Below are 27,731 nucleotides of genomic sequence, written 5' to 3'. Positions count from 1 at the left end.
AAACGCATTCCTCTTCATCACCATCCTCCTCGCATGGACTTTTCTATTACCTCCTCCAAAGTAAACTAATCTCCAGCTATAGGTCAATATACTCTCAGCCTGTGTGAAGCCACTGTTCATTATAATCTGTCTGAGAAAAACTTGGACAAAGACAAAGAATGATATAGGTTTAGGAGGAAAAAAAAATACAGAAAACAAGGAACTAGAATAGAGGGACTGTAACAAAGAAGGAAATGAGGAAAAAGGTAACTGTGGTCAGCTGAGGTATCTAGGCCTAGAGGTCTTCTAATTAAGTGAGAATGCGAGCAGCCGTCTGCTTGGTAAATGACTCTGTCACTTTAGTAAATGGACCTGGTGAGGAGTGAGGAGCCACAAAGCTGGCATTTCCATTAGCACTGCCAGGTGAGCCTCCACGATACACAACAGCTGAGGTAAGCCGAGTAGAAGAAGAATCAAGGAAAGAGAAGGTGAATCCTGCTTCTCCTGATCAACTCTCATAGGCAACTGTAACAGAGACATGCCTGATGTGGCTGAGTAGGGATGAATATGGTTTGAGGAGATGTGATAAAAGCTGAGGAAGTTTCAAGTACATGTGACTGATGGACCGAAAGCTTGATGTTTCATGCGTCACTAAAAACCACCATAGCAAACAAAGACAATCGATTTTCCTTGAGGAATTATGGAATTAGCACAAAATTATAAAAACAACTATGACATGATCTAATGGCTTTAATTTACAACAGGCTACATGTTTTTCACTTTCTTTCAGGGCAGTAGAAACATTGGTTTTCAGTTTTTAGCAATGTTTAAGCCATTTCTTTAAATTCTTGAAATGATTTGCCATCAGTTATCGGCCCATCCCTGATAAAGACACATGGAGAGGATCATGATGATGCTTTAAGTCTACATAGTGAATAATGTGTGAACCTTAGGGAAACAATCAGAAAATAAAGAGATATGCAGAAGAGCTCTTACGAACCAACAAATCGTTAGAATTGCCTGAACGAAGAGTGAAACCTCGAAAGAAGACGGCAAATGATTTACTGTTGAATTCAAGACAAGTCATTTCCTTCTATAATCTTTAACACAGGAGGAAGACGCGCCCGTCTAATTTCTCCTATTTGCTACTTCATAACTGGATCCGACGAGTGGTAGCGTGTATGAATCCGAAAGCAAATTTGATCCAAATTCAAAACAAGTCCCCGATTCGCCATGCATGACCAACTGGTAATTGTTCTACCCAGCGTGGCGTCTGGTTAAGGCACGAGACTCCAAACTGTGTGCCATTTGGAGCATTTCCACAGGCCATGCCAGCTTTGATTGGCCTTGTTCCACCACCATCAGTCAGAGCCACATCCTTCCGCACCAATCACTGTCGAGCAACAGGAGGAACAGTGTATGTCCGCTTGATGGTGATTGAGAAGAAAAGCGAGTAGGGGGAAGAGAGACACCATTAACCTCCCTATCCATCTCACCCCCTTGCCTAAGCATATCATTCTGCTCTATCGCATCATCCTCTGGGAGAAGACGGTCGAGTGAAAACAGAAAGATGAGAGAAAGACGGAGCTATCTAGCGGCAGCCGGGCTTCCATTAAGGCCGATAGCATCAAGCACAAGACAAGTGTCTGAGCATACTTCTCTGACGAGGCGCATAAACACACAAAGCATTTAAAGAAAATGTGAAAAATCACAAGAGAATGATACTTGAAAGGAAAAAAGGGAGGTGAGGGGGAAAGCAGGAAACGTAATTAAGAGAATAAGAGGAAGAAAAATGTGAAACGCTTTCCCTTGAGTAAAGACAGAGACTTTCTGAATATCCTATCATGTTTCTGAAGGAATTATTAGAATACTCAGGATTTTTTTTTCCCATCTTCCAACATTACATCACAGACAAGATGAGGCTTGAAAAGGGTGATTTTTGACCAAGACACATGCCTAACAGCAAATTATTTTTGCTGAATTGTTGCAGAGGGAGATAAGAAAAGCAGAAGAAATTGTTTAAGCAGTATTTAAAGTGTAGGGGGAACTGCATTCATATGCTTTTATTTGTTTAATTGCTGTCAAATTTGGAAAGTCTTGAGCTACTTCAAGTACTCCGATAGTTGTCGGAACTTTTTCCTTCATAAAAGGTGCCAGAGTGTGAATGAGGCCACCGACACGCAGCGCGCAGCAGCGCATGACGAGCCATATTGTTAATCATACGCTGTGAGAGCTCATTCCTGTGCTGAGAAAAGGTGCTCTAATAGTTTGAACTCTTGTAATTGAGTGCCATATACCTACATGACTACACCCCCTCCACCGTTTCACCCCGGCCCCTCCCCTCCCGGTGACTGTACGCCTGTACCCGCTGCACCAGATCTATTAACATTTCCATAACAATGACCATCTCCTTGGTTAAAAGTCTGCATGTCTGGGGTGTGGACACATGAGCACTCCCAGAAGCTTTGCAGCAAGTAGACGCAAAAGCTACAAAAAAAAATAAAATAAAAAAAATCAGAGTGCTCATAAATCTAAATGAAGAGAGGGAGTGCCTAATGGGCTTGGTTAATTAATATTAGCGAGAAAAATAATAAATTTAAATAGTGCCTCCTCTTTTATCTTACTCAGTTTTTAACAGTAGCCCATGCTTAAACACTACATTATGTGCTTGTTAACTTCAGTATTTCCTCACTCAACCAGAGTTTGATAAATTGTGGGAAATTCATCTTGAAGCCACTTAGAACTGACTGATTAGCTACATCTATCCCAGTGAAATGGCAGTCTAGACTGATGCAACCAGCTGCTTATTATGTATGTTGATGTCACTCTGTGCTAATGTGTTTGCTAACGAGATTGGCAGTGAACCAGTAATATGTGAATGTAAACAGATCAACACACACAAACACACACAGAGGACTGGTGTCTGACGAAGGCCTTTGGGGAGGATATTACTTGATGAGGCCATGTTCAGAAACCCAACAACACAAAGAATGCCATTGTTTGGGATTGTAGTGACTCACACCAGTAGCTTGTAAATGGCACGAGAACTGTGTGTGTGTGCGTGCGTCTGTGTGTGTGTGTGTGTGTGTGTACAGTTAGGGGCTTGAGTCTTCAGATTCTTTTGAGAGATGAGAATTTTGTTGAAACATCGTTTGAGGATTTTTTTTTTTCTTTACTTAATGCATGAAGAAAGAGACAATGCAGTTGGTTGCCACGCAAACACAGTCTGCAAATATTTGTGAAAGAGTAACTAAACCCCAAATGAACTCTTTTGTTGCAGTCTTTAAGTTTCTGTGCAAATTGTGACATTTTCATGTAAACCTGTTTAATTCTGCAAGCCTGACCCTCCTGGGTTAGATGATGACTAATTAATTGTCCTTTTGGCTAAAATGCCTTTGCTTTACATGACTTTTGAAGAGGTTGTAAAAAAGTTTAGAATTAATCTCATGTTTTGCATACTGCCACACATTTACTGTTATCTGTTGGGATAAACCGTAAACAGAACTTCTTATGGCTGTCTTCTTACTGCCAAAACTTGTGCAGATGATTGTGCAGTGAAACTTTCTGCTTGCTGTGTTCCTGGTTATTCATGATGTCGTTTTTCAATAATGTTCAATAACAGTTGTATTTATACAGAAATTAAATTGCACACATTGTACTTTTTTTTTTTTCTCCAATTATGTAACCTCTGGAGGCAAGCAGCGGCACTCGATTTTACTAGAGGAAATTCATTAAAGACGGACACATAAAAATACACACATTCATATTTTTATGTCAAGTATTTTGTTCTAGCCACATATACATTGAGCTCTGTGGTTCTAAATTAAAATGTAAAAACATGTCTGAGTCTGAAAACATTTTGTGTGCGAGATGTTGCAACATTAACACATGAAAGTTGTCCTTACACACAGTTTTCCACAAGTATGTGGGGTCTGTTTCCTCTTTCCAAGTTGCTCTCCTTTGCTCCAAATGCAAGTCGCCTTCCCACACCAAAGATGAATATTCATGCTTCCAGCAATTAGCCAGTGTTGCACACTAAGGCACTACCATATTCAATAGCTCCCTTGAAAGGAACAAGGATGTGTGCGGCCATGTGTGGATGACATTGAGGCCGAGCGGAGAGAGAAAGAGGGGGTGGGGGGGGACTCTGGCTGAGGCTTCAAACGCTGTCACAGCTTCCTAACTTTGACTATAAAATGGAAAGGGAAGTGATTTGATGATGAAAAGTCTTGACTGAGCCAAGACACCATGAGATGATTTCTTACGGCGAGAGTTTTGCTCAAGAGATGCTTCAAAAAGTTGGTATTGACTCAAAGGGTGACATTGCTTTTAGTGAAGCTCGTCGTGCAGATAAAACGACTCCAGCGAAGCAGAAGCACAACAACAACATCACTGCTAACCTGGTGAAGAAAAAAAAAGAAAAAAAGAAAAAAAAGAAACAACAGGATTTGCATCCGTTAGAAGATGTGTGCGTGGAACGTTTGGAGGTGACTGAATGGATCATTGTTGCAGACGTTTAGATTTCAAAAATGTCAGCAGCAGGTGACTTTACGATGCGCTCCGACACAAAGTGAAATCTGCCACGGTGATAAACAATAAGCTTTCCAGTGAAGGACACAGAGCCAGCAGAGTGACTGCAGTCAAAAGTAAGCTGATCTAAATTTCCTGCAATAACACACCATCTCATCAAACACACACACACACAGCGGGGCCCGTCTGCTCCTGCTGTCATATCCTCCATTGATAATAACGGCAGTGATGAATATAGCTGGGACCGAGCGAGTCATAAATCACTAGGCCTTGCCCCCCCCCCCACCCAACTCTGACTTACCGCCTGCGCCTCCATTTGTGTGTGTGTACCAGCGTATGTGTATGAGTGGGGGGGGACTTGTTGTAAGCTACGCATCACTGGATATGTCCACTGACACCTTAATGTGCTTGGCTTGTCTTAGGAACCCCCACAGGCAACCAGATACACATACGCGTGCACACGCACACGGGGTAAATACATAGGTGTGTGAGTGTGTGCATCTTTTTTAAGGAAAAGGTAGAAAAAATCTTCCATTCAGTCTTTCCACACCCATATTTCTCTAGAATGTATGATTTTCAGAGATGCACCCATTTGAAATTTGAGGTCTATTTCTGATATTCAGTGTTTTCAATGCTTTTATCTTCCAACATCCGTTCTGGTTGGTTATATTTTCTGTTTAAGGCCTATTACTGTATGTGCATTGATAAAAAAAAAAATTAAACAAACATCAGAGAAGATTGGGACCACAGATGGCATCTTACAGTCAGAGAGGGAAAGTAGTTATTTCCAGTGAATACGCACAGTCACTTCGTCACTGGATGATGATGAATCATCTTTGTTGGATAAAATTGAGCACATAAACAAGGAATTTGACTTTGGCTCCACAGTCTCACAGGGTGCAGAAATTAAGTGTTTGTCCTTCCTGTTATCTGCTGAAAGCCTTGCTCTCACAGACTGAACGAATGGCAGTGATATCTTAGCATGCAATTTTATTTAAAACAGCCTCTGACATCTATGTTCTTCATCTGATTTTATTTCAAATACCTCAGTGGTAATAAAAATAGCTAACTTTGAGTCTTCCTCACCCAGTACCAGCGATACAATACATTTATTGATTAACAAAACATCAGCCTTTTGAGTCAATCAAGACTGAAAACCGTCCAATTCTGGTCAACAAATAGCTTAAATATACATCTAGGACAATTTTACTACCGTTTCCAATTTGCAAAGAAAAAAGTGTTAATGTGTGTATGTGCACGCAGTTGTATGGGAGCTGCAGCAAGAGATCATTAAAAATATGGGAAAGGGATCAGCGGAATGCATTTGAGAGGAGAGGGCTCAATTTTGGCTTAGACAGAAACATTAAGTGTGTGTGTGTGTAGCAGCTGAAAAGAAGATTTTAAAAAGTAGGGATGGGGGGCATTGGTAGAATAGATGGAGGGCAGAGGATAAAGATGAGGGTAGGATGGAGGGTGAGCGAGGGGAATTGCCCCCTCGAGTCATTAGTGCTGAGGAGGAAAGGGGTGGGGGGTAGCTTGGAGGCCTGGCAATAGTAGAACCCCATTCTGCTTAACCCAAGCCTGCTAACCATTAATGGGGATCAAACACAGCGAGATGAAGAAGTGGGTACGCATGTGACAGATTGAATGTATAGTGTGTGTTTGAGTGGAGAAAAGGGCAAGCTGGATGTATGGAGGCAGAATGTTCTCAAGTGCGACAGGCTGTTCTGGAGTGTGTGTGCGTGTGTGTGTGTGTGTGTGTGTGTGTGTGTGTATGAATAAACCATTTGAATTCGAGTTTAAATTCCCATTTTGTGTTTGGGTCTACACACAACATTATATGTCCATGTTGCCCACAGGCTCTCAGCTGCCACAAAGTGTGTTTAATCCCACTGGTGCATGTATATTAATGCATTAGCAACTGAAGATGCATCAATTAATCTGCCAGAGATCAAAACCATCCAGGTCAAATGGGAAAAACTAACAACAAAGGTTCTCCTATTGTTAAAATAAACAAAAAGAATTTAACCTCCATGATAAAACAGCAGATTTGGTCTTCATCTATAAAAAGAATAAAGTATCTATTGTCACACAATAGACTTTTAGTTTTACCGTTAAGTGGAAAACAGTTTGTTCTGCCTGTGTCATTTCATACGAGTCATGTGGTCTCTAATATTTCTAATAAAGTTCCCAGTCGTTTGTGCTCTGCTTGTTTTAAACCCGAAAAAGGGAAAATACATATCACAATATGTACGCAGCCCGTAGTAATTTTGAATCTTACAGTATATATGTGCTGTTAGCATTTTGTACTTTGCAAATTTAATGAGGTAAAATGTTTGTGGGAGTCACTAACAGTTCATGATTCACACAACTAGCCCCCCGACAACACGGCCATTTACAGGTTAATTTACGTTATGAGACCTCAGTTAAAAATGTTGTCTTAGTATTCTGCTTTTTAATCAAACGTTTAGTCATTATAAGGAGCTGGTTTAGAAAGTTTATTGATTTTTGAGAGTGAACTTGCATTATTATGCCATTACCACCGTATTACTTGAAATGGTCTCAAAATTACAATATTATCGTTTATCGTAATAACTTCTGGGACAATTTATTATCCAGCAAAAATGTTTTATCATGACAGGCTAGTGCTGCAAACTGCTAATTAGCCTGCAGACTTCCTTATGCTTTCAGACCTCAGCTCTTTGGTCGCTGGTTGGAAAAAACCCAGACAGTCACGGTGTTGGAAGTACAGGAGCGCCATTCACCACTCCCAATAAGGTGACCCTGTTTAAAATCTACAGTTGATAAGCTGCTAGCTAGCATGCAAGCTCTTCTATAGATTTCAGCTTAAAATCTTTGTGTTCACTGCTAAACAAATTGGTATGTGTAATCGTACCAACTCGTGCCTACACATACAGCTTTCACTCCAGGAACAACCAATTTTACTGTACACCAAGAAATATCTTCCCATTATGCTGAACCCCACTTTCCTTTCCTTTCTCTTCCCTCGATCTCAGCATCCTTCACTCACGGCACTAATGAGACAGAAAAACGAGGGGAGCAGCTGGGCCTGGGGAGCGACAGAGATGCGACATGCTCTCCTCTTCTTCCTCACTTCCCTGCCTCTTCCTCCATCTAGCTCACCATTAAAACAGAACAACCTTCACCAGAGGTGGGGGCTGCAAATGACCACTTGAAAACACACACACACATCACATGTGACCTGTAACACTCCCTATATGTCTCAGTGTGTGAAATGTCTTGATTATAAGCAAACTGTCAGAGGGGTAATGTGTAGCTGGGCTGAATGCGTGCTGCCTTGCAATTAAATCCAGTGGGGATGCACTGTGCAGTGATTGTGCAGTGGGGAGGAAGGTTAAGATATACACAAATAATGGCTAATGGGGGTGAGATCTGCTCTGGACAGCTGGTAATAAGGCTACTTTGGGGGAGCTGATGTTTCAGGCCAATTAAATTGCGAGTGAATGTAAATCACCTGTGGTGGGAAATTTAATGAGGCACACTGTTGATAGCTACATATGTGTGTTTGTGTTCAACACATGTAGGAATTTCAGTTGCCTACTTCTTCTGGATCGCATCTGCACAGGGAGAAGAGATGGACGCAACATCTGCAGAGCATTTGCAGCAATAACCTCACCTGTCTGTCAGTCAGAGTGTAGATGTGCTGCAGGTCAGGGCTGAACAGCATGTCTCTCAGTAAAGGACTTCCTCCTTCGCTGACGGTCACCTTCTCGTAGAGCACCGCCGGACGGCTGGAGCTCACAGAGTTCACCAAGATCTGCGAGGAAATACACAGGAAAACCATGTTAGATGTGAACTGGGAAAACTCCTCAGCTTTTTTATTTCGCAAAGTTTTCAAAAGATACCATGCTTATTTCGTCATTAGAACCCATTGAGATTAGGCGGTCCAGATCCAGATGAAGTCTCATCTGAATCAAACCTACTCGTACGATTCAGCCAGTAACTTTTTAACCTCTGCAATGTGAAGTCACAGTTCTCCCTGCAGCTCTTTCAGCATGCATGACGATCGCAGCTTGAGAACTGATGTAGCTGAAGACTGCAGTTCTCAAGAAACGTATCATAAAGGGATCCAGATCCAATAGCCTCCCCACTCAAGTCATTTTTGTATAAATAATATTCTGCACCCAGGATTGATTTAAGAAAAGTGTTCATCCACATGAACCTGCTGAATTACACCATTGGCAGTGTTTTAAGCATGCCAGCCCACAGGGGGCAGTGCAGGGTAAAGCTAAAACCTATGTCAGCCAATCACAATCCTTCAAAACAACTATGACTTCCTGTTAGGAATGAAACGCCAGGAGGTTAAATTTGTGTGGATATACAGTGACGTTCAACGACTTTTAAATACCGTGTTAGAATATAAAGTTAGTGAATAAAACACAAAACAATAAACTGGGAAGCACTATTTTTCCTTTATAGCTCAACGTATTAGAGCAACTGGGCTTGTAAAAAACAAAGCAAAAAGTGAACAAACATAAAAATCAGCACCTCTGTGATAGAAGTCCATTTGCCTCCACTGCATTCCCAAACAATAGTGTTCACATATGTGACGCCAGCACATTATTTGTTACTGACTATAATGCACAGACCTCTAAATTTCTGGTTTCCCATATACGTATGCAAACACGTGAAAGGAGAATTCCCAAATCTCCACTTTGGTCTGAGTTTTTATTAATAATCACTTTTAGTGATTATTAAATGGAGTTTATAAGTGGATGAAAGGCCAAAACACATAAAAATTTATGTGGTTTCCCAGATATCTGGTTCCGTATGGACTAGGCCTCAGAGTTCCCGACTAAACTCCTTAGTGTAAAATACCGGCCAGATCTCCAGTGAGCCTTTTGCAGTGAAAATTTAAAAAGAAAATATTTTGACATGCATAGTTTGCAAAGCTGCATCACAGGCTTTGCAAATATTTTTTGATGAATCTAGAAGAAAATCCAGCTTTCCCCGCAACAACCAAAAACCTCTTTCAGAGTTTCAGTCATAAACCTACAAAGACGAGCCCCCCTCCCTCCCCCCTTTCTGAGCTGCCTTCGGTCATTCATAAATTACTGATCAAAGCTTGCAACATCCCGCTTTAAAATACTCTCTGGCTTGCATTGCAGAACCAAAGAAAGCATGAAGTGGAGCTCCATAGCATCAATACAGAGCATAAAACAAGAATCATAAAACACCTTTTTTTTTGTGCGTGTGTGTGTAAGAATGCACTTATTTGGATGAAAACCTGCCCAGCTAAAGCTGCCGTGTAAACAACCCTAACTGCTCAGGAGCAAACATCAGCACGCTCACAAAACAGCCCATATGGAAACACTCAGATTTTATTTCTTAGCTTCCGCGAATAATTTGCCCAGATTTGGAGCGTAATGGTGCAGATACAAGATAGGAGATTGGCTGGCCGAGATGGCTGTGAGCCAAATCCATCTCAGCAGCAAATGAAAAGTGCGGAGCGACGGGGGTGTGGAGGGGGTGGGCTGGGACGAGCGTCGGCTCTCTATTACCGAGCTTTGTAGGCCGGTGCCGCTATCAGCCCTCAGTGACAAGGGAAGGACAGCAGGCGATGAGTTGCTGGGAAATGATCCTGAACACACACGGAGACAAATAGGTTCACATACAGGTAGATGGGAAGAAAAAAAAAAAAACCGGTAAGATGAAAGCTGACGTACACAGAAAGAGACGGATACGTATGGTAATGCTGTTTGTGCTTTGATGTGTACATACACGCAGAGACGGGGAGGTGTGAGGGGGGGAACACATGACTGGGTGCTGAAAACACACACTTTATAATGGAAGAATTTATTTACAATCTCACCAAAAGAAACCAGAGGCAACAATCCCATTATCTCTCTCTCTGCCTCTGTGTGAGAGTGCGTGTGTGTGTGTGTGTTTGTGAAACAGAGCGAGATAGAGAGATAGAGTGAAAGAGCTCATAAGGCTGTGATAAAGCACTGGAGATGAGAGGAAATATGGATGTTATTATCTAGATAATGGGGCCGTAAACAAAGGATACATTTCATTCAGGGATGGCTTGCAAACGCGCACCGCTGCACGGTTTATACGTCCATACAAAGAGGTTGATATGCAGAGGGAGGAAAAGAAATGCTTTTCTTCGCCGAGCTCCCTGCATCCTACAAAATATGAGACTTTTCCAGTTCACTGGCTAATGACCAGTCCGAGCCCAGACTGGTTCTGCGCACAGAAAGATGAGATAATACAGAGAATGAAAGGCGGTCTGTCAGCCTTCCTGTTTTCTGTTCGAGTCCATCTGCTTGTCGTTCTGTGCTTTCTCTCGGTTTGCAAGATCCCCAAATTACAAACTGATCTCATCATCCAATCTTTGTCTCTGCCCACACCTCGTTCTGCGCCTCTGACACTGAAGACCCAGTTCATCCGCATCGCAGACACTTCTCAAGAAAGAATGACGACGAGGGAGAAGGGAACACGGGACGGCGGCGAGGGAGCAAGGGTAGGTGACGTGGAAAAAAAAAAAGAAACACACACACAGGTAATAAATTGTTTCAATCAATTTGTCCTACGGGCGCCGCAGCCAAGGCTGGCCGGAGAAACAGGCAGACAACAAAAGAGTGAGGGATGCAAGAAGTGAACAGACGGGTGGAGGAATGAAAAGGTGGGTGTATTGGACACATAAAGGACGTCTAATTAAATCAAACTGAGCGACTGTGCCTGGGAATGCTGCGTTTAATCTAGTAAGGTTAAACAAATGTGTGCGCTGGCGAGCTTGGTGGCATCACGCACGCATTTTGTTGCTTTTCATATTCATCTGCAACCCGTATTAATGTGCAAAAGTCAGCTTGATTTACAAAACGAGGAGTGTATCCCTCCCATCTGTGTGTACGCCGAGCATTGTGAATCCACATAAACCAGGCTGAGAAATCAATTCAACAGTCTGCAGTGACAGGAGAAGGTGCCTTAGTTTCATTGTTTTCTCTGTATTGCTTAGCTCTCCACTAAGTGCTTGATGGATGGCTTCGCAGAATGATGCTGTGCTTGTGCTTTCAAGTCAAGCTGCAATCCTATTCTCTTGTCAACATGTATAATGTAACATTAACAGACTTTAAACACATTAGAGGCATCGCTATAAGTAAGGGGAAAGGAAAACAGGAAGGAGAAAGCAGAGAGATTGACTCACAATGCCTGAAAAAAACAAATGAGAAAGAATATGGCACAAATCAGACATGACCATTCATCTAAAGTAAAACAACAGGCAGGGCATGGAGAGCACTAATCAGAGAAGCAGCTAAGAGACCCATGTTAACTCTGGAGGAGCTGGAGAGATCCAGGGCTCAGGTGAGATAACCTCCTAACAAATGTTAAGCTTCAGGACAAAGACGCAAAAATGAAGGTGCTCAAACATGACATTTAAAGATTAGAAACTTGGTTTATGGCTACTAAAAGAACTCCAAATCTTAAATTCTTGTTCACTCCATCTTTGGTAATGGTTGCCAGTTTAAAAAAAAAAAAAAAGGAATAAATGGAGATAAAGAGACAGAGATAAAGAGGAACATCTTGCTCTCTGGAGAACGCTGCCCCTATCACACAGAAATAAAAATCTGATACAATGACAAAGGAAAGTTTGTTTCAGGGTAACTTCGGCTGCAAAAGTGGACTGTTTCCAACTTTCCTCGACATCCCTACGGACTTTATTACCAGACATTCAGAAACCCTGCATAATCCCTGTGAGAGAAAATACGACTGCAAGTAAATAAACCAACAACAAACAATCGCCACAATGCAACATTCCTGAATACCACCCATAATCCTCCTCCTACAACATCTAACATTCATTTCTCATCTGTACTATTAGCATTAACATCTCCCCTCTGCATGCCGATCCACCAAAAAGCCCCCGGTGTTGGGTTTTATCTGTGCCAGGCAGGCCTGGTTAGCTCTGATAGAAATACTGGATAGCTCGCTTGCTGATTGGGACGGCTGGCAATGCGAGGCTGAGAGAGGTGAGTGATAAGACAGTGGCACGCCAACAAAAATGACGCCTGTCATAGCCGTGAGTTAGGAGAGATGGAGCGTGAGTTAATTTCAGATTTTATAACATGGATGCGCCTTATGGGATGAAAACGAGAGGGAACGAAGGGAGGAGCTCACACAGGGAGTGGCTGAGGAAGCCAAGAAGGAGTCCAGCAGAAAATTGTTGCTCTGGGGTGTGAACTGAAAGGAAAGGATGAAAAGCATTAAGAGGAGGTAAAGAAAAGGGATGGAACGGTCCATCATAATTAAAATCAAACCGAACAGAGCAACACATTCCAGGTGTTGCCATATAGATCTGAGAGGTGCGGCAGCACGAAGTTTACATAATGGGCTTGACGTTTCACAGCAAAGTGTGAACGTAAATGCGCAGATCTCCACCAGCCCGAACAGCATAAAGAACGTACACGGCAGAAACTTGACAATAACTATGTGCAGTCGCGCATAATTGCAACAGGCCTCTGCATTCCTGCCTTTGATGTGACAGGAGGCCCCATAGTAAAATGTGCATGTGTTTAAAGAGGAGCCCGGTAAAGTGGGGAGTTTAACATGAAGCTCTGCAGAACAAAAGGAAATGAAAGGAGCAGCATTATGGTGATGATGACCAGGAGAGGAGTCGCGTTCAACAACGACCGAACTAAAGGATGTGGTCATGGGAAGGTTGATGGAGTGAAAACAGAGTGATTCAGTGACATGACTTGGATACCTCGTCCTGGCACATTAGCAAGGCCTCAATGCTGTTTTTCTAATCATACAATATGATTTCAAGCTGCAGAAGAACTATAAAATGGCCATCTAAAGAGGAATTTTAAGCTTAGCATTTAAAATCATTATAGACAAAAAAGAAACATCTCTCGATAATAAGGCTTTATTCCAAATGTCATCATTATTTCTAAAGCAAGGAGGCATTTCCATCAGGCAAACACAGCCTGGATAATGTTTGCTTCTTGTGAAATTCTCTGATTCCATCTTTTTTTTTTTTTTTTTTTTCCTTTTTTTGCTCGTCTTAGCAGTTTTCTATCTCTAGCACTGGTATTCGGGTAGAAGACTGGAATCACTCTCGTCTTATCGCATCGCGAGCTTGGCGGGATCTGGGTTGTGCGAGAAAAACAGATCTATCAGCTGCTCTTAAACAGCAACAGATGTGATGGAAAACACCCATTTTTCTTGCTAGATATGTGTGTGTGGTTCAGTTTCAAACGGAGATCCCTGGTTCCTCTGCTCCATATCTGTGTAAATACCATGCAAATATAGTATGTTCACTCAGTTCAATGAGAAATTCATAGAGTCCCATATGTAATGTTTGCTAATAACACAGTCGTTCCTGTGTATTTTTTGAAAGAACAATCCAATGTTAACCATTTATGGACACCTTTATCTAATTATTAAACCTTCAGCTACAATGTGAGACTTTTGACCTTCCCAAAAAACACAGCAGAAACACACAGGCACATAAACTGTTGCCAAGGGAGATTCTTCTTCATGTATAGCAGAAAGTGTGCATATATATGTCCATCTGATCCATGACTGGCTGTCTTCTAAAGGTGGAAGCAGATGGACCAGCACACATGAGCGATTGCCATGATACATCTATGGGACAAATCCCCCACTGCCACCACACAAACACACGGGCCCGACACATCGATGGGCTTAGAGTAAACCTTAACCATATGTAGGTCAGACACTTGGATACCAGGCAGCCTTTGCCTCATTAGAACCATGACAGACTAAGAGGCATGGTGACATTGATGGAGGAGATGGTGCCCTCGAACATATCTGCTCGCACACAAACACAGGAATGTGAGGCAGTCGGCTATCAAAACACTTCAGGACTGGTTTGTTTAACGCTGTGAGAAGAAAATAAAAAACGATCAATCTTTCTGAAAACTTACTAAGTTAATTCATTCATCAGTTCAGTTCTGTTTACACTTATAGGACCGATTCACAACAAATGTCACCTCAAGCGACTTTACACAAACAAGTCTAATTTTATGTAGAAAAATACAATCAAATCAATGTCACCGTAACAAATTCAAATGCTCACTGTAATTGCCCCTATTACACAGAAAGCAGAAAGAGGAACGCTTCACTCGCCTCTTCATTTTACTAACTTAAACATATTTATTAATGCAGACAGAACACAGAGGATGCATAAATAGAGTTAGAGTTCCAAGCATTTTGCAAAAGCAGGAAAGAGATAAAGAAAGAAAGCAACAAACAAAGACCATACATTTAAGACAGTGGGTTAAAGCCTGAAAACATTTTTCAAAACTTTCCTTCTAATCTTCTTCCATACTTATCCAAACCGGAATAATGCTGAATCCAAACTGCAAACTCTTTTGAACGTTTCCCTCATAATTTTAGTTTATTGCAAACCCTGATGTTTCAGGCCTGGCTGCACCCGACGCATCCCCATCAGTCAACGAGATCAGATCTGGGTAATCTGCCAAACTCTTTCGTATCACTTTACTTGCACTTCTGATCCTCATTGACTAGATTTGGTATTCATCCACATGTCTGCACCGTTATTACTCGCGTGTGCGTGCGAACCTGTGGCCTTTCACTAACAGTGCGTGCTAAAGGTCACAGTCTTCCTCCTCCTCAAGACGCAGCTGCAGAAACATGCAACAGGCTGCGGACAGCTGGATGGGAAGAACAAAGGCCCGAGCTACATGTGGCATTATTCTGTCGCCGTGCATCAACGCATACAATGTACAGTAAGTACGCCGCCCACAGCAAATTAAACCTATTCATCACTGCTTAGGACTCTAATTCCCACACTCGCTGAAATTAAAAAGACGCCGCCGTTCCTCTCTATCGGCTCCATCGTCTTTCTTTCCTTCCGTGCTCATGAATTCATCTCCTTCTCTCACCTGAGCATTCCCGGCATCACTTTATCTCTCCCTCTTCCTCCCTCTCTGCGTCTCTTCCTGAGAATTAAATGCCTTTAGCGAGCAGTCGTCAGATAAGTGCATGTAGCGAGTTGCTAGACACGGCGCAGCGGCAGCATTTCATCTTCCGACCATCACTAAATCACACTAACTCAATCATCAGCATGGAGCGAGCTACACAAACGCACACACACACACGCACAGCTGCGAGTGTGAGCCGCGCCACGTCTAGAGAGGTGCTTTACTATGACTGATTTTATCAGCTGTCTTGCAAACGGGGGAAAGAAATTGCACCACAACATTATCATATACAATAAGATGAGGCTGCAAGATAGACGTCCAATTGAACGCCTTTTTAGTGTCGCAATTCAAATGAGAAAAGACCTCCTCTTACGCCGAGATGCAACACAAATCCCTTATGGGATATCTCACCCGAAACAATATTACACATTTACATCAAAGGCTGCTGAGAGTGTAATTTGCGTTAAAGAAGTAACATGCGCCTCAAATTTAATATGTGCATGTGCACATGAGCGGAGCAACTTGTCACATTGCTGCTCCTGCAGTGAGGCAGGCGCTTCTGGATGACTGCAGAACGAATGAGTGAGCGAGGAGGAAAAAGAAGGGAAAGCTCTGCTAACAAGCTGCTTGCTGCCAGCATTATCGCAGACAGGAAGGTGGAAAAACTAAACAAAGATTGGAAAGAAAGCTTAATGCAATGAGGTGGGACCAATGCAATCATGCACATGGTCTCTGTGCCTGTGTGTGGCGTGTGTGTGTGTAGTTTTGCAAAAGCGTTTGGAGTGTTTGCATTGAGTGTGAGTAGGAGTAGAGGAGGCTGAAGTGTGTGCTTGCTTTTCTATGCACGCATTTGCATGAGAATAAAAGCACTTGTGTACAGTAAATACATTATTAAGTCAGCGATAAGAAGAGCAAACAAAGAGCATAAAGCACACACACGCTCTCCTGCTGTTGACGTGAAACTATGCGGCACGGCTTGACCCGCCATTTACAGACTGCATCAGCCATTCACTGGGATTATAGCGAGCGGGACCTCATCTTCAGCTGTAATTACCGAGGCAGGTGTGCGCGCGAGTGTCTTCCTATGGGAGAGCCAAAGTGATTACATGGCCACTGGTGCCTCTAATAACATCTTTTAGTGGGAAGGGAGAAGGAGAAAGGACGGGTGGGGGTAAGATGAGTGATTTCCATCTTTCTTGGGGACGACCGGGAAAATTCTAGGGGCTGTTTTGACTGCGCTGTCTGCTTCCCGAGAGAGTGTGTGTGTGTGTGCAGATGTTTGCAATACATGTAACACAAGACTCTAATGGGGGAGGCATGGTGGAAACCACATTTTGGAGTGACGGTGTGCCAAACCATTCCAGGCCGCAAACTGCCAGCCACATTCTCCGTTCAGCGCCCTCCTCCGCTGAACAGACTTCTGGGAAAGGCTACCACGGTCACGCCAATCTTCTCTCTTTCCTTTTATTTTCGCATTTGTTTTGACACTTTGTTTCTTCTGTTAATCTGCCTCTTTTCTTCAAGTGCCATCCCTAAGCGGCATTTTCATCCTCTATTATTCCAAAAACACAGCCAAGGAGGAAACGCTCTCAATAGTCTAAAGTAAACCGGCTGAAGAGCTGAAAAACCAAACGAGCGCAAAGTGGAAGAAAGTTAGCACAGGAACCTTAAATTTGCGATTTTAAACATTTATGGACAACAACATGCAAAGTTTGGCAGCTATAAAGCCAGTGGAATGTCGATGGTGTTTAAAATGAGCTTTTATAGTGCGGTTTAGGGTGATTTATAGCTTGTGGTCGGGCTAGTCGGTACTTCATCTTGGAGAAGCAGCAAACAGGAACACAAGCTTTTGTGCTTTTTCTGCATCTTTGTTTTTCTTCCTTAATATTAGGTTTGAGACTGTTAATCAGAGCATGCGTGTTTTGTTACACAACACTCACAGACGTCTGAATTTTTTGGAGGTAAACTAACCCAAACTGCTCTATAACTGTACGTGTTAATAGGCCTTTGAATTTACCCCCACGTGTCACTATGTTGTAGCTTTTGGCACAGAAAAAGTTTTAGCATGTCTGTACCAGCTTAGCACGCAGTGACAGAAAGTTTTACCCGTTCTTTGCAAACTGACTTCAACTCAGCCAGATTGGATGGCGAGAATCTGAATGGCAACTTTTAAGTCTTGCCACAGATTCTCAGTTGGAGTCAGATATGAACTTTGACTTCTAACACATGAATAAGCTCTGATCCTTGCAAAGCAGCTCTGATAGCGAATGTCCTCCAGAGTCTTGAGCATCTTTGATTCTTAATGGCGTTTCTTCCATGTGCTTCACTCCATCCATCTCCTAATAGATTGTGACCAACTTACCAAATGTCCGATTCAGTCTGGTCGGACAGACTTCCACATGTTTGTTGGGTGCCTACACAGCTTATGGCTTCTGGCAAACTCCACATGGTGCTTCTTATGACTTTCTTTAATGTTTTTTTTTTCCCTTGCCACACTACTATAAAAAAGCAAACTAACCATTAACAGATTCTCCTCCAGAGTTACGATGGGGTTCTCGGTTGCTTCTCTGAATTTTACTTTCATTGCTGGGTTTATTAGTTTTGGTGTTTCACTCTTTCCATTTTCAAATGATTGACTTTTCAAATTATTCATTTTCAAATGAGATGTTCAAAGTCTTGGGCAATTATTTTATTTATCGTCATAAGACGTTACATTTAACATCTCTTCCTTTGGCTTTGGTTCCACTAGAGCAGCAGTGAATATCAATATCCATTTAAAAAATTATGAAAAGCGGATATTGTTTCATGTCGATGACATTTGATAGCTTCATGCAACTGATTTCCTCAAGTAGTCTTTTTGATCATCTGAGTTCTTCATTTTAACTTTTTTTTTTTACTTTTAAGAAGAAAATTTGAAATTGTAGGGCTCCATCTGCAGAAATACTGAGTCACAGTCATGGAATCTATTATATGCTGTGATGGATATTTAAACACTTAACTTCAAATATCATAAACCAATTAAAATATCACCCATTTCCTTCTTGCTATACTGTTTTCTAACTGAACCTTGTGTAAAGAGTGAATACACTGTACATAAGACAAAATGACAGCAGTTTCTTAAATGTGCTATTCAACCAGTGTTTTGAAATGATAATCGTCTGTTCATGTCACTATCATACAGGGTTATTCACAGAGATAAAAGTGCCATCTTCCTTCCTCTCAGTGGATGACTGGGTCAAAGGTGCAAAGGCTGTGTGATTTGCATTTCATATCAAGTTTCTGTGCTGCTTTTTATCCCTGTAGAAAAGGAAACGGTGTTCCTTTCATGACTGCATTAATTTTGCCTCCCATTAAAATCATCTGCTGCTCCATGGCTTGCATCAGTATGGGCGTCTGCTTGATCATTTACATTTTGTCAGAGAGTCAATCTATTAAAAAAAAAAAAAGACCAAGATGTGTTTCGTAAATTCCCACAGTTCATATGGAAGACGCTGGCATGGCAACCTCAAAACAATTACAGCACAGAGTTACAGAGGAAGTGAAAGCAATGAGTCGGCCTGCCTGCCTGCCTGCCTGTCCAACATTTCACAGGACAGTGTCATGAGGGAAGCAATGGGCGGAAAGCTCAAAACCAACAAATATGCATTTTGCTTTCGACTTTTATTTGAAATGTGGTATGTAACCTGCAGGTCTGGATGGGATTCTGCTGTTAGTTTAACCCGGCTGGAGTGTGTTTGTGTTTGTCTGTAAGGCAGACCTCTGTTTTTCTTGGCGTGAGGTTAATGCATTACTTTCTGCTGGGAGTCAGAGAGAGAGAGAGAGAGATGTCCTCATAGACATGGTTAAAATCATCTGGGTGGAGGAAAGTCTGGTAAAAACTGTTTCAGGTTAAAATACCATCAGTCACCTGCTTGTCAGTCATGAACATCATGACAGAACTGAGTGATCAGTGGAGCCTTTTGTTAACTGGCAAAGAAACCACTTTTTCTATCTGGGTTTTTTTTTTTATATGATTTTTGCATGCACAAGTGCAATGTAGGAATTTAGCTCTTCGTTTCATCTCTGCTTAGCTGATTTTACTTATTCAGCATCTCCACTCAAGCAAAGACAGCATCAGCTTATTTCTGAAACCAAAAGCATGTCTGACTCAGAGGTATGACGAAACAAAAGCTAACCATTTTCCTAAACCCCTCACTCCCTCTTCCTGAAACGAGGCCACCCACTTTTCTGGCCAGATTGCTCACCCTTGTTTGAGCGAGATTTGTCTAAATCTGTAACTGTAACTGAAAAAATGTCAGAGCAAGTAGACTCTGGATAAAAGTTGAAGCAGGCTGGCTTTCATGCCACTCCTGTGTTCTTTTAGCACTTTGTCCTCTGCTTTTTGTTAATTCATTCTGCAATCATCTCCTCTTCATATGTTCATATCTCTCTCCATCTCTTCCAGCTCCCCCCCAGCTCATTCCGCTCTGTGAGTGTGCCGTAATGGTCCACAGGGAAGGCCTTGGCTGCTGCCCCCAAATAAAAGGAGAATAACTGATTTAAGAACCAAAAGGCCGGACAGAGGGGGAAAAAAAAAAAATCATGTGTGCGTATGAAAGATAAAGATAAACAGAAAAAGACTACATGAAGTCGAGTTCAAACTTGAATAGGATGAGAATGTCAGAACAAGCATATCGGGTACAAACAGAGAGCAGCTCTAATTGAACCCAGGAGTCAAAACGTCCAGCTTTTCTGATAAAACAAATGCAGAATCAGCAAGTAAAAAGATATACTCCACGCGCACATAAATGACAAGTGTAATGAGACCTTTTAATATTAAAATGTACAGAGTTGTCTGTTGTCTGCACAGAGGAAAATACCTAAGAGCCCTGGATGTGTTCAACACCCCAGTGAAGATGTCGTCAGCATTTCTTTAACACACTATTAAAGTTAGGCAACCTTCATTTCATTTAGAACAAAACACAAAAAAGGGAAATGTTCAATACATTTCAGCATTAGGACAACATCTCCAGTTAGACAAACATAAAAGCTGCAAAATATGAACTGGTCAAACTTGGGCCAGAACATGCCACGTAGATTTCAGGTTCTTTAAAACCAGGTTTGTGACATGGACAACCGTTCCACTGTCAAATAAAACTCAGTTTTTTATTTATATTTCAACAATTTGTTAATTGGCTTTCGAGGACATTCATGAACTTGATTTTGCTCAAAATTAAAATGAGTATAACACTCTGTATGCTGTATGAGAATAGCATGACTTCCTAACTGGCTAGCCGCTAATGATGCTAAACCTATCTAGCTTCCTAAATGGGACAAATCTACAGAGTAATTTAACCATTTAAGAAATTTGGAGAATTTGTGTTGTATTTGATCTCCAGTAGTTGAACATTTTAAATACTCTAATACTTACTCAAAAAAATATTAAATTTATTTTTAAATTTTTTGGGGCAACAGTAAAATAGAAAATGTTCCAAAATACTTTGAAATGATTATAAATTCTCTAACAGCCGTTTCTATTTTTTGAAAGTGGATGCAGTAAAGACGATTTCTCATTAAGCCACGAAAAAACAAAAATCTTCATCCTGAAACCAGTATTGTGCATTGGGTTGTCTCATGAGGTGACTATTTCTTTACCGCTCTACAAACAAACAAGCTGTAATAATTTCCATAGCTCATGAAATGGGTGGAGAAACAATGATGATGACATGTGTTTGACATTTCCTTCACCCCACCCTTGTCCATTTAAAAATGGCAAAATGCTTAAGTTTTATTGCTCAACATTTGAGTTTCACAATTTTACTTTTAGTCTTGAGGAAACTCAATACATTCAGTCAGAAGGATGACTTGTCGGAGTAGAAAACAATAAATAAATACATAGAGATAACAAAATTCCTTAGAATGTGTTCAAAGACAGGTGTGTTGCAGTGATTCATAAACAAGAAGGCTGCGTCTCGAGTTTATCAGGTACTCTTTTATTCCATCTGGGCCGTTGAGAGCATGATGTTGATTTTTATCTCACTCCTCCCCTTTTATGAAAAGACAACCACAGATTAGTGCCAACATGGGAGTGAGTCAGAGCAGCTGGGACTCACTGGGAGGAGGAACGTCAGGAATGTGGTTCGCCCTGTTCAGGTTCTGCACCTGTAAACACACTATGGCTGCTTTCTTTCTCAGACTTCTTTCCCTTTGTGCAACAGAGCAGGCCCGTTTCATCATTTTAAAATCCGACACTAATACTCCTAAAACAATAATTGTTTTGTCTTTTATATTTATCGCTTTGCTCACTACATGTCTTCAAAGACGGGCTTGTGATACGTTATTACTGCCAAAAATAATTAAAAAGCCAGTTGAAGACAGAAGCCTCCCAAACAGGGGATCACAGTCTACTGCCAAGTCCCAAGCTTCAATCTGAAACGGAACCGCAATGTTTATGATACAACGAGTATTGCTTGTAAGAAGAGTGCAGCTGACAACAGTGCAAAGGTTTGTTCTGCCTTCCAGTAAGGTAGATGTCTAATCAAGCAGATGTTGAGCTTCTGCCAATGAGAAGAGCTCCAAGGTAATAAATTATTCTGCCAGAACATCCCATTGCATAAAAAGCAGTGACTGGTACACTGAAACAGGAAGTGGGTGAAACTCTGCTGCCTGCAGCCGTTGCTTTGTAAACTGACTGTGTGCCTTTAATAATCAATCCGTCTATATTTAGAGTGTATAATGCACGCATATTAAGGGTAAAGCAAAGCGCTTTGCATTAGATGGAAAAAGGAGGCATTGAATAGTCCAGGCGTTTGTGTTTCTTGTTGAATAATTTAGTCAACATTTGACAAAGCAAAGAAATACAAAGAAAAAGTTAATTGGGATACAAATAAAACAGAGTTAAACTAAAACCCACAAAATAATTAATCACAGCAGTAAAACAAAATAAGCAGCTTAGTAAATAAATAGCAAAGGCAAATTAAAAGGGCAGAAAAACTACATTATAAAATTACATTATTATAAAATTGAATTAAAAACAAATTATCTAAATTGCTCAAATTGTCCTTTTTTTGCAACAAAACACAGTTGCATTTTCCTTTGAAAACTCAATAGTCTCTGCTGCCTTTAGGATCAACAGGAGAGGGGAAGAGAAGAATGGCTCCCTGTGGGATTTTGCTCACATGCACATACAGTCTAAGTGTGTTCCACACTTGGTGCGTCTCACTCAAATTACATCTATTAATACCTCACACTGCTCTGTATAGTTCACACATCTCAGCCAAAGACGTCTGGAGCATGGACAAACATCAAGGGGACACCCCTCGCCCCCCACCCCGCTGCCCCTCCACTCCGCCTCCACTTGAGTGGATTTAAAAACAGACACAAGCAGGTGCACGAACACACACAGAGAGAAACGTACACTCCAGGAATGCCGCAGCAGCAGCACCGCAGCAGCAGCTGGCGTGACCAGGTGGAGGGCAGAAACCCCGCCTCTGGTTTGGACAGTAGCCATGGTAACAAAACAGGGCCTGACCAATGGCCGCTGTGCCCCGGGAGGACAACTCGGGGTGAAGTCTGTGTTTGACATCCAAAGCTGTCCAGATGATACAGCCCACCCACGTTCAACCACATTCCTGCCAAATGATGATAATGAGAAGCTGTGAGTGACTTGTTGGATGTTCCTGCTGGCGCCTGATTTTTAGTCCAACAATTAGCGAGAGCAAATCTGGCAACACCCAAAGACACACAGGAGCATTACCAACCACAAAAATGTATCAGTCTTACAAAGGCTTTTGTTTGCAACTGTTTCTTTCCCATAAGAACGAACTGTGTTTAAGTGACTTATATTACTCAAAAACCACAAGTACAAATATTGTGTTGTAATGTGCAGGGAGTTTTGGTTCAGTCTCAGACTGCAGAGAGCAAGGAAGTATGGAGGATATAGAACACAAATACAGGAGGAAGTCAACAACAGATTTATGAGGGACAGATCACTGGGATACCTATGACATAGATCATAGGTATGCATGTGTGACTGATTAAGAACGAAAAAGAAAAAGAAAATAAAGTTTCTCTGAAGTGGTGACTCAACTCTTATTCCTGCACGTCAGCAAGGAATAAGAGGAAGGGAGGAAGGGAAATGGAAAGATAAAGTCACACGTGCTAAAGTACAGAATAAGGGAAACGTAAATTGCACATTAAAATGTGCAACACCAAGTCATTCACAAAATAACAGAAGTCGAATAAACATTCACACGGATATCAGAAGCGCTTCCCTTATTTTTTTCTATTTTTCATGCAGAGCAGGAAAAGAAAGTTCAACCCACTGATTAAAAGAAGAAACTGAAACTGGCTGAAACAATAAAAAGCAGTTCAGGTTTACATGTTTACAAAAGGCATCATCTGGTTTCCTACATCAAGGTATCCTTTGTTTTCTGATGCGCAGAAACAATCTATTGATAGAAGCAAAGAAGAAGAGAAAAAAAAAAAAAAACACTTGAGCTGACATGATAGGAAATGGCACAATCATAATCTAATCTAAGGAAATACCTCCAGTGGTTGTTTTTGTGTTTGTCCCTGCGTCTGTCTCCATTAAGCATGAACTCTCTTCGAGCTTTTATTTCTAACCGGGCTAATGTAAACATGTTACTACAGAGCCGGAAGAACTTTAGTAGATTTTAGTGTTGAAGCTTTGAGAGTGAAAACCAGAATAATTAAAAATTGTAACCTATAAGTCATATTTTCAATATCACAAATTCACCTAAAAACAGCCGTCTCCCTTTTTCCTCCTTCAAAACTGTCCTCACTCTGCATGAAAGCACATTCACAAACCATGCCTGAAATGATTTTTCAGAACATTGTCTTCCCTAAATAAGCAAAGAGTCATTGTGATCTTAAAAACCTTCGACCAGATACGAGTTGCCAGGATGTCCAGACTAATTAAAGGCTTCTGCTTGTTCTCATGTGGTGCTAGGGTGTCAGAAAGGTATGTGGAGAGGTATAACCCAAATCTGTGTTTATGCTGCCAGAGAGAAAATCTTTTTAAAATAGCCGGATTACTTCATAATAATGTGTTGGCATCATTTAAAATAAAAAAAGGACTTTACTTCCTGGAAAAGATTACTCAAAATCTGTGTGTGAAGAAGCACATTCAGAACCGCCACCCTCATCCGTCTGTGGCGCACAGGCACAGGCCTGCAGCCGCCATCAAGGGAAAGCAAAGGCTTAAAAAAAGTTATCTCAAAACTACTGCAGTCTGTTTTTTTTTTTTTTTTTTTTTTTTTTGTTGTGATGAGGAAGAGAGGTCAGATTGACAGGAGTGGTGCCGTGCTGCCTCTACCCCGCCTGCTGCCTGACTCCGCTTGTCAGCTGCCTGAAAGAATAAGCCTACACTTTTCTACAGTCTGAAATCAAAATAGCAAAAGATGCATAACATTATAGATGTAATAATCAACATGTTGTACTATTAAGCAGCAGAAGAGAGCATTGTTGTTTCTGCATTTTAAATAAAAGAAAGTAGACTGGGTACATTTCTGTTTTGTTTTTTGTTTTTTTTGGTGGCATACTGTGGTGTATGTAGTTATGGTTACTGAACTATCTCTGGCAGGGCAAATTATTTCAGGTCTTCATTTGACCTTTGTTCATGTCAGCCATGTCACCAGTCCAGTTTGCATAGGATAATTGTGTGCTTTCATATAAAACATCATGTCCAAAGATAAGGCCATTTTTTAGAATAAAAAAATACATTCTTCTGCAACAATCTTGTTGAACACACGATATTTTACCAAACCAGACTTGTACAGTATGTTTGGTTCTCTTTCAGTTGATCTGCTGCTAAAAACTTTGAACATTTCAACTCTTTTTTTCTTTTTTCTTGATTCCCTTTCCATAATTGTCCACAGTGGAAAAAACAACGAGTGCTAAACTATATTTGGTAAGTTCAAGCAAAAAGCAAATGTTGGACCTAAAGAAGTAGAAATTAACTTGAAACAGAGAGGAAGTGATGCTGAAGAGAAGCAATGAAGTTGTGGGAGAGAAGAAGAAAAACAAAGCCATGCAAAGTTATCATCCAGTCAGCTGAGGGCACTGGACCATCACAAGACCGCTTTTTATAGAAGTGATTTTTATTGTGTCTCTGTTGGTCTCACGCACAAACACACACACACTCTCTCTCTCCTTTAAACAAACATATGCCTCCTTATCTCGGCCTTCTTCCTCCTCCCTGCTCCCACCATTGCACCACACACAGAGACAGGAAATTTGTATGAGCAGAGGAAGCCGTCCATATAGAAAACAGAGGAAATCCTTCGTGCTCGATTGCTTTATCTCACACATGTGAAGCCGCGAGCGCACACACGCGCGCGCGTGGGCGCACACACGCGCGCGCAAATGTACAAGACGAGACAATTACAGAGACAATGAAAGAGATGAGGGCTGATTGGAGGTGGTGTTAATTATGGCACAATGACACAGAGTATCGATGATTCTGCTCCTGCTGTGCTGACTTGACAGGAAGCCAGAGGAGTTAAACGTCTGCTCCACATGTTGAAGCCATACAATGTGCAGCTCGTGTGATTAGATTAGCTCAGAATCAAAGTAAATTACACTTTGTGCACACTTTTGCAGACGCAAAGTGGCTGAGAAAGAGTCGAGACGAAACCTCAAAGCTTGAATGGATTACCTTTGGTTAACTTCTCTTCCTACACAGAAATAACAGCGTTTTGACATATTTTTCATGCAAATACGCCTGACTTTTCCAGACTCAACTTTCCAGAGTTTTTAGCACATTACTTTTGTTTTAAAATAAAACAAAAAACTCAAGTTGAAGATGAGTTCACGGACTATAGAGAGCAGAATTTATATATGAAACAAAAAAACAAAAAACACAAGGGAGGGAACCAAGGAAGAAAAAAAAAAGAATATAGTTAAGAAGAGAGAAATCAGATGGTAGGAAAAAAGTGTTGAACAGAAGGAAATTTAGGAAAGATGGAGAAAGAAAGAAGAAATCAACGACGTGGACAAGAGACAAGGAAGGCAAAAGAAGGGAGGAAAGAAGTACACAAATCAGAAAGAAATTAGACAGAAAGATATGGTTGGGAAGGAAGGAACAAAGGAAGAAAGGAAGAAGTAAGGAAGGACACGAGGAAGGAAGAAAAGCGGTACGGAAGGACAGGATGGAGGACACAGGGGAGGGAGGAAGCAGGTAACACTACGGCCACAGGATAAGTAAAAGAAATTCTGGGAATACAAATATTCTTCCATACGTATCCATATGTGGACAATACTAAAATCAAATTCCACCCTGCGTAGGAATCCTCTGATAAACACCAAAATCATAACACACGCTGGAGATTTCCTCAAAGGGTAGCTGTGCATTACCGTCGGCTCATTAAACGCAGAAGGAGCTTTTGTACTTGCTTACTCACTCTTTCCATTCACATCCCTGCAGACCTGGACACAGATACACATTAAAGAAAACACATGCATTCGACATTAAGCAGCAGCATGGGCGCTCAGCAGGATTTAGAGGACAATTAAAAAGCTCAATTAGACTTATATTCTTATTCCTACAAATGAGCGCGTTACAGATGGCGTGGCATGCTCCTCGCATCTAAAAAACACACTCCGGCGGTCTCCTCCCGGGAGTGAGCGCGCAGGGAGACGTGAAGGGAGGAAGGGAGAGACGGATTTGGATGTAAATATGTCTAATGGCGCCGCCTGGAGAAAAGCAGCTGATGAAAGTTATGTCCCACATCCTTAGAAAGCCATATCGCCAATACTAATGTGATGTTGCATGTTTTCAAAAGGCAATTCACTTGGAGGGCTGGAAATCCCTTCGGTGAGGTTTGCTCACTGCGTGATTGCAGCTGTTGATAGATACTGTTTGTGCCTTTCCACAAATACATTCGTGTGTTTGTTTTATTTCCTTTCTCCATCGTTTCCTCCCGATGCTCTAAAGCTACTTCCATATGTCACCCAAAGCCGACCGTTCTCCCGGATGTTTTTCCTAAAAACTCCCTCTCGTTGCCTTCATGTTCTGTTCATATCTTCGACGTACTTTAGAAATGGTGTTTTCTGGTAAGGAACCAACACGAGGTAGAGCATGAATTTTAAATGTTAATAAATACAAATAAGTGTGAGAATAATTGTCAACATAAGTGTTAATTAGCAAAGAGAGACCACCTCTATGTGTTACTTCATTTCAGTATAAATCCAGCTGTTCTCTGAAGGCTTCAGAGGTTTGTTGGAGAACAAACGGCATCTGACAGACCAAGGAACCTGGCAGACACA

General features: G+C 41.5%; 1 protein-coding gene across 5 annotated transcripts in view; it reads right to left on the bottom strand.

Annotated features, from left to right (window-relative positions):
* Nucleotides 1-27,731, bottom strand: part of plxna1b (plexin A1b) — a 211,740-nt gene that overhangs the window by 115,824 nt on the left and 68,185 nt on the right. For all 5 annotated transcript variants that reach the window (XM_007554216.2, XM_007554219.2, XM_007554218.2 and 2 more), the window contains exon 4: nt 8,168-8,308. In XM_007554216.2, the coding sequence (XP_007554278.1) occupies nt 8,168-8,308 (141 nt within the window). The remainder of the gene's footprint in view (nt 1-8,167; nt 8,309-27,731) is intronic.

Source organism: Poecilia formosa, unplaced genomic scaffold (assembly GCF_000485575.1).
Source record: "Poecilia formosa unplaced genomic scaffold, Poecilia_formosa-5.1.2 Scaffold62, whole genome shotgun sequence".
Taxonomy (NCBI): domain Eukaryota; kingdom Metazoa; phylum Chordata; class Actinopteri; order Cyprinodontiformes; family Poeciliidae; genus Poecilia; species Poecilia formosa.
The sequence above is the reverse complement of the archived record's forward strand: the minus strand, read 5'-3'. Positions and strand labels throughout refer to the sequence as shown.